Here is a 13,206-nt window from a genome sequence, read left to right as displayed (position 1 = left end):
TCATTCTGAGTATGAACCTAGTGACATCCTGATGGCTTCTAAATGCCAATCTGGCAACCTTGGATAAGAATATGAGTGACCTCATATTTAATGTACCCTCGTTTTTGAATATCCTAATATATAATGCTTGTTAGAAAAGAACACGTAATTTCGACGTGCAGCAGTTCTTCAAAGAAAATTAGTGAAACTTTATGTAAAAAAAGGAAAACTGTTTTTGTGCTGTATTTTTACTACAGCAAAACCGAACTCTGTCCATTCAGAGAACATTATCTGCATCAAGTGATTAAGGTTGGCTGAATCAACTGAAATATCTTGGTTCTGTTTTAGTGATGTTAATGTTCTTATTTTTATTCGTCTGTTACTAATTTACTATCCTTATACACTTACTTTTCCTGAACCTTTCACACACAGATATATCACACTTTTTGGTTAGTTTGTAAGTAACTATTCTGATGACTTTTATTTACTCTATCTTGATTTCGTTTTTACTTGGTATTGTGGCTTATGTCCACCCTGCAGGCTTTTCCTTCTGGCTTTTGGGAGGAGCAGGTTTATCACTTGTCTTAAGTGCCCTCATGGAGAATGCCGATAGAGCTACTCAATTTTTTTTTTTTTTTTTTTTTTTTTTTTTTGCAGTACCAGAATACTCCTTCTTTTTAGGTACTGGCCCATTTTCCAACCTTCCAATCTTGTCACATCCTCTTGCACTGGAAGAGTGGTGAATACTGGTGTAGTTGAATATATTTTGATATTTTGTAGCTTAGTGTTTGTTCAAAGATTGCTGGAAAAATGGTTGGATCACTCCACTGCCAATGCAATCCTATCTGTATAAGAGCCAGGTACGTCCTAAAATGGAGTACTTTTGCCACATCTGTGTCATATCCTGCCTTGAGAGTTCAAAACCGTCTTCAAAATTTAGGTGATGCACTTTTCTCTTCCTTGCAACCTCTTTCCCACAGAAGACACGTAAGCCTGTTTCTGCTCTATCGCTATTTTCATGGTGAGTGCTTGACTGAACTCCAATCTATAGCCGCCCTTGCCAAACTTTCACAAAAAACACTTGACTAGCTACAACCACTATATGATTCCCCCCACTTTATCTGTGCCTAAATTGAAAAGCAGATCCCATGAACATAGCTTATTTCCTAGAACTGCCTGCCTGTGGAACACTGGCCTGCTTCCTGGTTGAATATAGCATACTAACTTTCAAATCCAATGTGAACAAGTTCTTGCTTAGCCATCTCCATAAATAATCAAATTCTACCCAATTTACAGCATTAATGATTACTACACTACTGCCTTACATTCATTAACCTTTACCCTCGAGTGACCTTTTGGCCTTGATAAGTGGTGATTCCCAAGTAAAAAAAAAATTTAAAAAATCCTATAAACAAAGTTGATGCTAACCTAAACCAGACATTAGGAAGGTCTTGTCTTGCTTAAGAAATAAAATATATTTTGGCCAATCTTTAACCCTTATCCTTGAGTGACCTCTGGGCCTTGATAAGTGGTGATTCCTTTGTAAAAAAAAAAAAAAAAAAAAAAAATGGCGTGTTTAACCTTTTATAAACTCAGTCATGTGGTCAGCTCGCGTTTGATTGGACACGCCCAGAAAGGAAGTTGACTGCTACAACCAATCAGCAATGATGTAATAAATCAAATATATTCAAAATCTTAAGCCAATGAGTATATGCTGCTACAATCTCTTCATTCTACAATTCTTTCATTCTTGATGAACCGCCCCCCCCCAAGTAATCCAATTTACAAAATTTCCACTACTAACGATTGCTAAGCTATAATCCCATTGACTAATGTATACTCATTAACCCTTATCCTCGAGTGGCCTCCGGGTCTTGATAAGTGGTGACTATGTAAAAAAAAAAAATAAAATAAAATAAAACCTCGAGTACAAAAAAGAATTTAGTGGTAGTTTATTTTTACAGCACCCTTTCCCCTCACACCTACCTTGAATGAAAACCATGATGAAGCATTTTTGACTGTATAATTTGTTACTCTCACCACCACCACTGAAACTTTGACCTTGTCCAACCTTCTCTTTTTCCCTCTGTTTTGTCAATTGACTTTAGTTTCTGGTATTTCATTGTTATATGCTTTTCTCTTCAACTTGTGTTTATACCTTTGTTTATATCAACCAAACGATTCTTTCCAAGGAGGTTGGGGTAGTTTTATCTGAATTCTTTATATAGTTGACCTCTGGGAATACAAACTTTTTTTTTTTTTTTTTTGCTTGATCTTATCTCAATCAGGACAAATACTGTTCTATGGTTAAAAAAATTTCAATCGATTTTTCTATTCAATTCTGTTTTTGTTTTTCATTGATCAAACTTTGAGGAAGGTGAAAAGAATTGTTCTTCCATTATTGTAGCGAACTCTGACAGCTGAAAAAATGTTTTCATTAAAAAACAAGAACTACTTAATATTTCTTACTGTTAAAATTAATAGTATCTACCTAATTGTCATGTCATAATTAGTTAAATATTACTGTACTAGGGCTATGACAACAGAATATTCTTATTTTGACTCTCGAGTATATATCCAACAGTTAATCAACAGAGAACCACAGCATTCTATAGAAAAGCATATAAGATACCAACGGATACACAAGTCAAGACAATGAAAAGAATATGCTGTTGTCCTAGCCGTAATTATTACAGAAAACTTTGTACAAATAGATGACTGCCACCACCTTTATTTTAACAAGATGAACAGTTACTTCCAACTTGATGCTATTGATATACACAATTGAAATTTTTTGAAAATTATTTTTGTTAATTTTCTATTGCATCATTTTTCATAATTTTTGGATATTTTCATTATTGCGACATAATTCAGTAGATACTGTTGGTTTCACTTGAAATTCAATATTTTAATATTCGCTACAAACTTGGCCTTTTGATCAAGATCAAAGTGTAGTTTCAGTTCTTCAGATACTGCACTTCCATTTCTTGTTCTCTTTTGGTGGAGGATCAGTCCTTCACAACTGAGACAATTTTTTTATTTTTGTACCTTTTCTCCACGTTAAAAAAAGACCCTGGTGTCTAACTCTGTCCCGTGGGGAGGCATAGTAAATAGGTACAATAACGAAGAGCCAAACTAATTAGTTCTCTATTCAGAACTCCTTGCACTTTCATCCAAATTAAGGCCCATTATTCATATCCACTGCCTGATTTAACCCGGTTTCATCTGATTAATAAATAAAGATAAAAAACCTCTTTAAATTAGATGTTTTGATCTGACGTTGTCCAGGAATATTATACTTGTATCATATTGCAACAAATTTTCAAATCTGATGTCTATGCAAACTGTTCCATTTTAGCATTTCAATTATTTTTTTACTTTTATATTTTTCTTTTAAATTTTCTTTTAATTTAAAAAGTTGTGAACATTATTGAAGTTTTAAAGCTTAATATGCTGGCTGTATTTTATAAGCATTTGCAATGATGAGTGTATAAAAACTTTTTAAAAATTTGTTTAAAAGTACAAAGTAAATTGTTAAAATCTGAGAAGTTTAGTCATTGAAAGAATTCCATGGCATCTTACAGTTTTAATTTATGTAAATTACATGGGAACTGGAAAGAAAAAATCAAAATGATAGAAATTGCTTCATCAGAATTAACTGAAGTTAAAGATTTCACAAAATCAGAAAAAAATGTGTTAGCTGAAGTTCAAACTCCTAAATTGTCTTTGAATGTTGGGTTACATTTTAGTAAATGTTTTTAACATGAACGAAAAAAAAAAAAATTGTCCTATTTTACTCTTTATTGCGAGTGAGAAATAATAGTAAAAAATGTATGAAAACATGCAGATAATAATTATGGTAATGCCTCAAAGTTTTCATGCTGTAATGAAGATTATGAATTAATCTCAATTTGAAATTGAATTACTTGAAAGAATCATCGTTAATTTGTAACTGTTTATGTAACGTTGTACACTTTTTCACACATACAGCCAGCATGTTGTATACAGTCTACGTTGCAAGGAACATAGGACAAGTAATAACTCTACTCACTTTTTTGTAACAATAACATTTATTTCCGGGTACTTTCCAGAATAAAACGCGATCCTGAACATGATTCTAAAGCTGCTCTCTCTCCTTTTTCGTTATGGTGACGACATTTTGCACACGGCTTGGTATTTGCATGCACTGCGTCCACGCTCTGTTACATTTATGTAAAGAAAAGGTTTTTACTGCAATGAGTTTAGTTCCTATTAAAAAAATCTTCATGTTTTAAGAAATACTTAATTTTTTTATTTTTTTATTTAGCCAAATGTAATGGTGGGAAATAAATAGAACTTAAACAATTGTTTACCGGATATGTGAAATGTCAAAATTCAAAAGATTGTAAGCTGTTAACAAAAAAAAAAGTGTAAATGTCACCATTTTATCAATATTTCTACTTGCAAGCAGTATTTTCGGGAAGAAACTTTCAAAATATATTCATGCAAAGAATATCCAAGTAAAACCAGCACAAAAACAAACAAAAGGTTAGACAAAATATTGAACTGTCGGTTTTGGAAAATCCAACTAACATAATTTTATATTAGATACGCCATAGATTTCCCCTTCTTCCATGCTTTTGGTCCTGGATATGACCTTAAACTATATCCAATGGTGAAGCCCCAGCTTGCGGATTTTGGGGAGTGTGGAGCCACCCTTTAATTGCCATTGCTCCCAGGTCCACTCTGACCCGGAGTGGTAGTACCTGTTAGGGTTCTAACTATGGGTTAAATAGAAACTGACTTGAAAAAAAAAAAAAAACAAATATTCTATTAAAAAACTTTTCTTCAAAATCACTGAATTTGGCATTAGATAACCTGAAAAGGGTTGATATGCCGTAAAACAAAAAAAAACAAAACAACCAATCCATACTTTTATCCCCTCCTTTTCCTGATATAACTCCAAGCCCTTGTACCCCCTTAACGTAAATACTCCCTGACTAACCCCTGACTAACCCAACAAGTAGCAATCTCACCTCTACAATGTAGGGATCCCGAGATACCAAATAACCGTCTACTCAAATAATTTCTTTGAACTGCTAGACTTCAGAATTCTCTACAAAGTCCCTGCCTCCCTTACTTTATTATGTGTGATGTGAACAGACATCTTATGTTTTCGACTTTTTCAGATGAGGATTGGTATTAATTGGATTCTTCAAACTACTGTTCTCATCTTTAGTGTCATTTTCACAATATTTTGGTTGATGTGACCTCCAACCTTCTTCCGGTGTATCTTGTTGAACTTGGGAATGTTTTTGTCGAATTCGGAGGTCATTTTGAAACATGAAAATGACACTCAAGATGAGAACAGTAGTCTGATGAATCCAAATAATATGAACAGACATCTTGTTGCTCAACTCCCTACATAGTATCCCTGCAAATTTTATCCCAAATGGTAGCCCCTTACAGTGACACTATGCCTTGATTATGGTTAAAAAGCAATTAAAAAAAAATGTAAATCTGAAAATCAAGATTTTAGGGGGAAACTTTATGTATTAAAAAAATTTTTTTATTAGTTTAAACCTAATTGAAATTAGTTTTTTTTTTTTTTTTTTTTTTTTTTTTTTCCCCCTCCCTTTATATAAAAAAAAAAAATCTACGAAAAAATATTAGTTATTTATATAAAAGTTTATCTGCGGTAAAACTGTAGTTCCCTAAATTAGTAAATTTCTCTTTCTACACATTCAAAAATGGAGGTTAGTTTCTGTTCCAAAATGCAACAGAATTTTTGAATTGTTTACATAAATTGACTTGTATTGATGATCCCATGCTGCTTTTGTAAATATCTGAAAACTCAACCAAAACCTGTGATCAGTGTTCATATCATTCATGTCGTATGTGAAAGTTGGGAGCACATATGCTTTTTTTAATTTTATTTTTTGTTTTTCTTTTCACTACCAAGAAAATATATCCAGGTTGGTTATAACTTTTTAAGTAGCATTATTTCTTTTATCTTAATTTCAGTTGCTTTTTATCGCAACTACTCAGACTGCACGACCATTAGTATACACAGCGTCGATTGGAAATGAAGAATATTTGTCGAGACTTGAGTTTGCATCCCTTTTTCTCAGGACGAAGCCTCTCTTAGCGTGGCAACTGCTCTACTACTTGAGCTATGAAAGGTAACAATCGTAGAATCTCCAAATGGAAGCACCTCTTTGCTTTGTTCTCACGATGGTACAGTGCTGCCACCTTCTCAGATGTTATTGTACGATGAATTTGGTTGTTTTTATTAAACAGATACGGTTTTCAATTTATCACATGTTTCTATGTCACAGTTTTTAATTTTTTAGATGGTCCTTTGTATTCTTCAGACTACTGTTCTCATCTTGAGTTTTATTTTCATGTTTTGGTCGATGTAATCTCTGATCTTCAAGGACTTCTTGAGCTCTAAAATCTTTCTGTTGAACTCTGGGAATCTGCACGGAATTTCAAACGGAACCCTATATTTACAGGGATAGCATACTTTTGTTCAGTCAGCCATCAATTTCACAATTGTATTTTGAGGATTGAACCTTCAACTACTATAACTGTGCACTCTATCTGCTGCACCAATGGTCCTTGTAGACATTTTAGGAGCCTTAACTTTATTTCCATATGTAAATATCACTATTTATATTTATTTATATTTCTATATATGCATAATTTTATTACTAGCTACTTATCTATAATAGAAATCTCACCTGTCTGTTTTTATGTATGTATGTCTGCCTAAAACTTTCAACAGAAGTGATGGATTTTCACGAAATCAGTATCGTTTTGGAGCTCAACTCTTTGGACGAGAAATATAAAAAAATTGGCTAAAAACATTAATTCCTTCACTCTCAATGGAATTTCTACAAGGAGAGGTCGTTTTATTTTTTATTTTTTTTTCATTGATTTTCGAAAGTTATCCCCTCTTTTCGATTGACTAGCCTTAATTTAATCCTTCGCCACTTCTGGTTTGGCGATGGACGCAGCGTCAAAGATGTCACTTTTTTTCATGTTCTTTTCCTCCTACAGGTACGGGTTCGAGCCTTCCTGCCTACTACCACTTTTTTTTTTTTTTTTTTTTTTTTTTTTTTATCGCATCTCCAAACATCCGGGAACCCAGGCTAGTTATATATATAAAATATCTATAAATAATTGATAAAGTAGTAGGTAATAAAAACTCTCTCTCTCTAAATGGATGTCAGGATACCTTGGGAAAGAAATCAATAAAGAGCTTGATCACGAGTGTAAGAGTTAAAATACAAACTATTTATATAAAAACTGTTACATATTCACAGCAATGAAACCATGGTACATCTCTGAAATATGTAACTGTTTTATTTTTTTTTAAAAATGATACAAAAGGTCAGAAAAACATGTAAAATAAATGCCATGTTCTTATATTGAATTTTTCTTTATAATCAAGCATTTTGCTCAGGTTCTTTCTCACAAACACCATGCAGTGTTATATATAATTAATTTCTGGATGCTTTTTGAGAAAAGGTCTCCAAAACTTTTTTCCTTTTTTCCTCTTACTATTTTTCTTTTTTCATTCGGTTTCCATTTGCATTAAATGACTGTCTTTGAATAAGACCAGAGGTCTCTTGTCGCCTATGGTGTTTTTAAGCCTGAAACAGTAAATTTATTGTAGTGGCTTATAGTAATTTTGTTTACCTTAATTGAATAAAATATCTTGCTCTTTTAATTGAGCACTATCAACAACTTCGTTGAAATTCTATGGTTTTTACTTTTGGATATTTTTCACCTGGAATATATATATATATATATATATATATATATACACACACATAATTATAATAGTGAATTACTTAGGATTTCTATGTGCAGATTTCCAAGTTTGACAAAGATTCCCGAGTTCGACAAGATACACCTGAAGAAGGTTGGAGGTTACATCGACCAAAACGTGAAAATAACATTTCAGATGAGAGCAGTAGCCCGAAGAATCAAAGTGTGTCTTTGACAGCTATTCATCTAAAAATCTTAAACTGGTATTGTGAATAAACCCTTGAATTAAAGCAGCATTGATCCCATTCAATTCCCCATTTCCAAATATTGATGGTTAATTTGATTTTCCAGGCTCAAACATCTTATTGAGCCCCCCCCCCCTACTCTCGCTTCCATTGACAGAAGCTACAGCAGCACCGAGATCTTGAAACCTCTTGTCAGAAATTTTCCTTCAACAGAAGTCTGCTCTTATTTTACGCACGCCCATTGCGGAGTTCAATGTGCTTATTTTTCTGGCAGTTCTTGGTCTTCATCCTGTATTCTTAAAAAAAAAAATGTATTTCTGCTATGTTGTACTGCTTTCAAATTGTCTAGTTGCATGTTGGTGTCTGTAATTGCAAATGCTAATCCTTGTAGCTAATTGTGCACTATTTTGTCAACACCGATCATCATAATACAATTAGTCATCTCATTTCTAAAGGCGAAATTCCTTATCTTATCACTGTTTATGATGGTTTTGGTGAAGGTTTATTTCTGTTTATTTTTGAGGTTGTTAGGTGATGGACTTGCTGCCCCTTCTTCCATTGAGAAAATCCAACTGTAGGAGTTACTTGTCTTTCACTGGTGCTACAAAATCTGGATTCTTCATATGACAATAAAAATTAAAGAACCGGAGGAAATGTGTACGGAGATTTTGTCAATTAAATAATGAATCCCACTGATTCTAAAGACATCGGTGGAAGATTTTAGACTAAATCTCCTGAAATTAATCTGTTGTGAAAATTTCTTGCCTGCCAAAAATCATAATTGCAAAAGGCACAAACTTTTTTTGTTGCTAAATCCTGAAACAAGACCTATTACCATTTGGACATCTGGGGCTACTATTTGAAACAATATCTATAGGGACACTTTTAGGGAATTGAGCAGCAAGATTGTTTATTCACATTAGTTAAACTTCTGCATGTCCTTACAATAAAGGAAAGCAGGAGACTGGGAGGGAATTCCAAAGTGTAACAATTCAAGGGAAGAGACTATAAAAGTAGGCAGCTTTCTGCATCTAGGAACCTTGACAGTGAAGGAATGGGATTTTGCTGCTTGTCAGATCAGACTGAGTATCTATGCTGAGAAGGCACGAGGACTAGGCGCTCGTTAAGTACATTCCATTAAAATACTTGTAGAGCAGGTACAAGGATGCAACATTTTGGTGGTGAGGGGAGGTGGAGTTTCGTTGATAGTGTGGGATCTATTGAATGGACCCTTTATTTTATTTATTTACTTTATTTATTTATTTTTTTTTTTTTTACTACATCTAAAAGATTAATGGTAGATACACCAGTCCAGATGTGACAGCAATACTCCATGTATGGGCAAAATTGTGGCTTTGTAGGGATACAGGATATGGTTAGTTTTGAATAATTTTCAAATGCAAAGAGCCTATCTTCTTTGCAGCAGCCTTGGCAATATCAAATGTATTTGTTCCAATTTGCCATTTGTAATCAGTCGGTTGAATTAACGGCAATAATTTCTCTAACTCTGACATTTCGGTCATCATATACTTGCTCAATGAAACTGCAAAACATAAATCACTATTGAATATGTTAGAGGAATTTTAAATGCATAAATTGTACGATGTCCATCTGCAATTATGTACAGACTTTTAATTAAAAAAATTTTTTATGCGTGGAAATCGCCTCAAACAAACAAGTAGTCGCATGAGTTAAAGAACTAAAAAGTTCAATGTCAAAAACTAATCATCACTATATTGATAGATTCTGACAAAAAAAAAAAGAAAAAAAAAAAACCCCCAGCAATTCTTTCCCTTCTGTCAGAAATCATTCATGCAATGTGAGGACTAAAGGACAATACTCTTGAATAAAATGTTCAACCAATCTATTATTGACTATTTGACCCCCCCTCCCCCTCACATGCGCTTTTTGTATGCCACAACCTTTTTCTTTTAACCTTGTCGCTCTTTTTAAACCATAAATAGAGCCGTCTTTCTGACCCTCATTCCCTTTTAATGATATAATTGTGCCTATTTGTAATTTTGACTTTCTCCGGAGCAGCTTGTCAGACGTGGTTGCTAGTTGAAAGTTATGCAAGTAATGTTACTCTAGACTTGGCTTCATAGCATGACAGACCGTTTTTTTTTTTTTTGTTTTTTTTCCGTACCTGCCTTTTTTATACAGGTTTTAAAAATGGTAGCAACGCCAGTGTCAGCTATGATGCTTGATGTTCATACGATATTCTGGGGATATCTAACCTAGAACTAAACTCGTGGTGTTTGCATTTTTGCTAAAACACTTTTTTTTTTTTCATTCCAAACAAGGCATATTGCCAGTTAATGTAAGGGATTAATATTTTGAATTACATCTAACAGGGGAGTTGAGGAGCGAGATGTGTGTTTACATGACATTTAAATTTCTGCAGATTAGTACAGTCAGGGAAGCAAGAAACGGGGAGGGAATTCCAAAGTCTAGCAGTCTGAGGGAAGCAGCTGTTAGAGTAGAAAGTTTTCTGGCATCTAAAAAAAAAAAAAAAAAAAAAAAAAAAAAACGCTCAACAGTGAAGAGGTGGGATTTTGTTTATCGGGATGTACATTTAAGGAGCACAAGTACTATGAGTTCATCGGAGCACATTCCAGTAGAGTACTTGTAAAACAGGCACAAGAATGCAATACAGGGCAGAGGTTGGAGCTTGGCTAATAGGGCAGCGTGTATTACATTGGAGGTTCTTTTTTGGACTCTGTTTAAAAGTGAGACTAGTGGTAGATACATCAGCCCAGAAGTGCAATATTATTCCATGCATAGGCAAATTCTAGCTTTGTAAAGATACGAATATGAGACTGGTAATATAAAAAACGAGTGACTTTTAGTGATCAGAAATTGATAGAAGCCACTTTGCAACAGCCTTAGCATCATCGTATAAATCCGAAGATTCTATTGTTGGCATAGATTTCCTCTCTTGAGTTGGAAGCCATGTTTAGTTTCAGAAGAGTTTCCGATGGTTAGCTGTTCTATACAAGTCCTGGAGATGACTGATTCTCAGACAGTTGTTTTGTACAGGTTCCTGACTTTATAATTTTGTAGCCACAGAGCAAAAGATTCTTCCTGTGTTGACACGAAAAAACACATGCAAGGTTGCTAAAGAAAAGGTTTAATTTTTATGGAGCAATTCTGATTTCTGATTGGTTGGTAGCAGAATATGAATTTGATTCGTCAGTTCCTAGCAGCAGCATTTATAGATTTTCCCAATTGTGAGGGGACCATACCCCCATTATGAATCAAAAATATTGTAACATCAATATTTTTTAGTCAGAATTCTTTCTCAAGACATTTGGGATTACGTGAGGAGACCATATGTAGATTGCCAACATCTTAAGTGAAATGTTTTTGCGGAATGAACTGGATTTGAACTTGAGACACCTGAATCGTCAGTTTGTGTCGTTAACCATTAGACCACCGTCATCTTCCAGCAGAATTGGCCATGTCATGTCAAGGTTATGATTTTCTCTAATTATTACTATCTGGTTAATGAAAAAACCGGAAGTGAATTTATTACTCTGCTGGAAAACCAGGGATAGGTGGAGATAATGAAAGTCTGAGCTGAATGGGTAAAAAATTGATTCCCTCTCCTCCCGACACCTACCCACCCTCAAAATTTGGAAAATATCTAATCAGAAGAACAAAAAAAAAAAAAACTAATTTCTCTTGGGGTCAGTTTTTTTTGTTCTGGTATTGGTACAGAATGAAGGTTTTACAAAAAATTTAATAAAATATTGGGTAAGATTCTATGAAAAAGCTTAATTTAAAATGGTCTCCTCCTTAGCATGTATCTATTTTCGTCAAATTGTCTAAAAGCATGAATCTTTAAAAAAAAAAAAAAAAAAAAAAAAAAAAAAAATTGCAAATTTTTCAGTCAAATAAAAAAAAATTTACCAAGAATATTAAACAAGAAATTTTTTGATTAAAATGCTTTCAAATTTCCTCCAACTATTAAGACTAGCAGGAAAACCAGACGTTGCCCAGAATTAAATGAGGATCAACAAATATTCTAAACTTATACTTTTATCATTGGGATCGGTGAAATCCCCCATTATTCAATCAAATTGATTGATAGCCTGCTCTAGTCGGGGATTCTCTGTGGTACACCATGAGGAAGCTTCACATGCCTTCCCACAATGACTTAGTCCACAATACATTGTAGTCTATATTGCACTGTAGAGAATCTACTGTTGAGTTTAGCTATTTTTTTATATAATAGCTTGAAAATTGAAGTTTAAAATGCAAAAGCTAATTATCATAATTCAATTGTGCTCTAACAGAAACATTAATTTATTTTATCAAAGAACCTACTGTTGATTTTAAATGCTGGGCCCTTTTGCTTATGCAGTGATTAAAAATCTCACTTATGTTAGGCTGTATAAGGGTTAACACCCTTATACAGCCTAACATTCCTTCTTTCACCGGATTTTTTAAATCAATTTTTGATACTTATTGGTGGCATTCTGATACAAAACCTATTTGAGAACACTCCCAGATACATCGAGTACTTCTGTCTGAAATTTCTAAATCAGTCTAGCTATTTTGGAGTCCATAAGAATACGCACACACACGCATTAGAATGGCTGACTTTATGAAATGGAAATGCATTCTGATGAATTTCATTTTAATTAAAAAAAATTTTTTTTTTTTCAAGATTTTCTTTTATTAGTTATTGCATTTACGATTTCAATTAATATTTGATTAGTAAATAAAAACAAGTTCCTGTACAGAAATGAGCATAAAGTAATAGCATAATCTATTGTAGAAAACACAACTTTCTGTGTATCTATGTTGGTATGTCCAACTAAAAAGTCAAAAATCTACAAAATCCCACAAAGTTGGTATATTTTGGATAGGTATTGACTTGGATGAATAATATCTAAAATTTAGAAAAATATTCATTCTCTGGGGGTCAACCGGGCCAGGTTTCCTCAATCGGGGGTGGGGCTGTTCATTGTTATGTACTAATTTGGAAAGAAAATGTGGACTCCTTAGTAGAGGTATCTATTGTATAAAGGAGTTCTTTGTGTATGTCCAGTTAGAGGAATGGGCTAGTCTGGGCTAAGAGGTTGGGGAGAGAAAGATAAGTTTTACAGAAAAAGATCATTTCTGCTGTTTATCAAATCCTTTGCCAGTAAATTGGTTAGGCTATTCTGTAATCTAGCTTTTCCCATACTTAAAATAAAAAAAAAAAAAATTGGTTTCTTCT

The 13,206-nt window shown here is 33.6% G+C and overlaps 1 protein-coding gene across 8 annotated transcripts in view; it reads left to right on the top strand.

Annotated features, from left to right (window-relative positions):
* Positions 1-13,206, top strand: part of LOC145293089 (stearoyl-CoA desaturase 5-like) — a 131,776-nt gene that overhangs the window by 76,125 nt on the left and 42,445 nt on the right. For 4 of the 8 annotated variants that reach the window (XM_080139453.1, XM_080139454.1, XM_080139455.1 and 1 more), the window contains one exon: positions 5,983-6,140. The exons of the other annotated variants lie outside the window; for them this stretch is intronic. In XM_080139453.1, coding sequence (XP_079995579.1) covers positions 6,134-6,140 — 7 coding nt within the window. In that variant the 5' untranslated portion in view covers positions 5,983-6,133. The remainder of the gene's footprint in view (positions 1-5,982; positions 6,141-13,206) is intronic. 8 annotated transcript variants of the gene reach the window in all.

This window comes from Euprymna scolopes, chromosome 14 (genome assembly GCF_053919585.1).
Source record: "Euprymna scolopes isolate OS-2025 chromosome 14, ASM5391958v1, whole genome shotgun sequence".
NCBI classification, from domain to species: domain Eukaryota; kingdom Metazoa; phylum Mollusca; class Cephalopoda; order Sepiida; family Sepiolidae; genus Euprymna; species Euprymna scolopes.
Note: the sequence above shows the minus strand (reverse complement) of the source record. Positions and strands in the feature narration are given on the sequence as shown.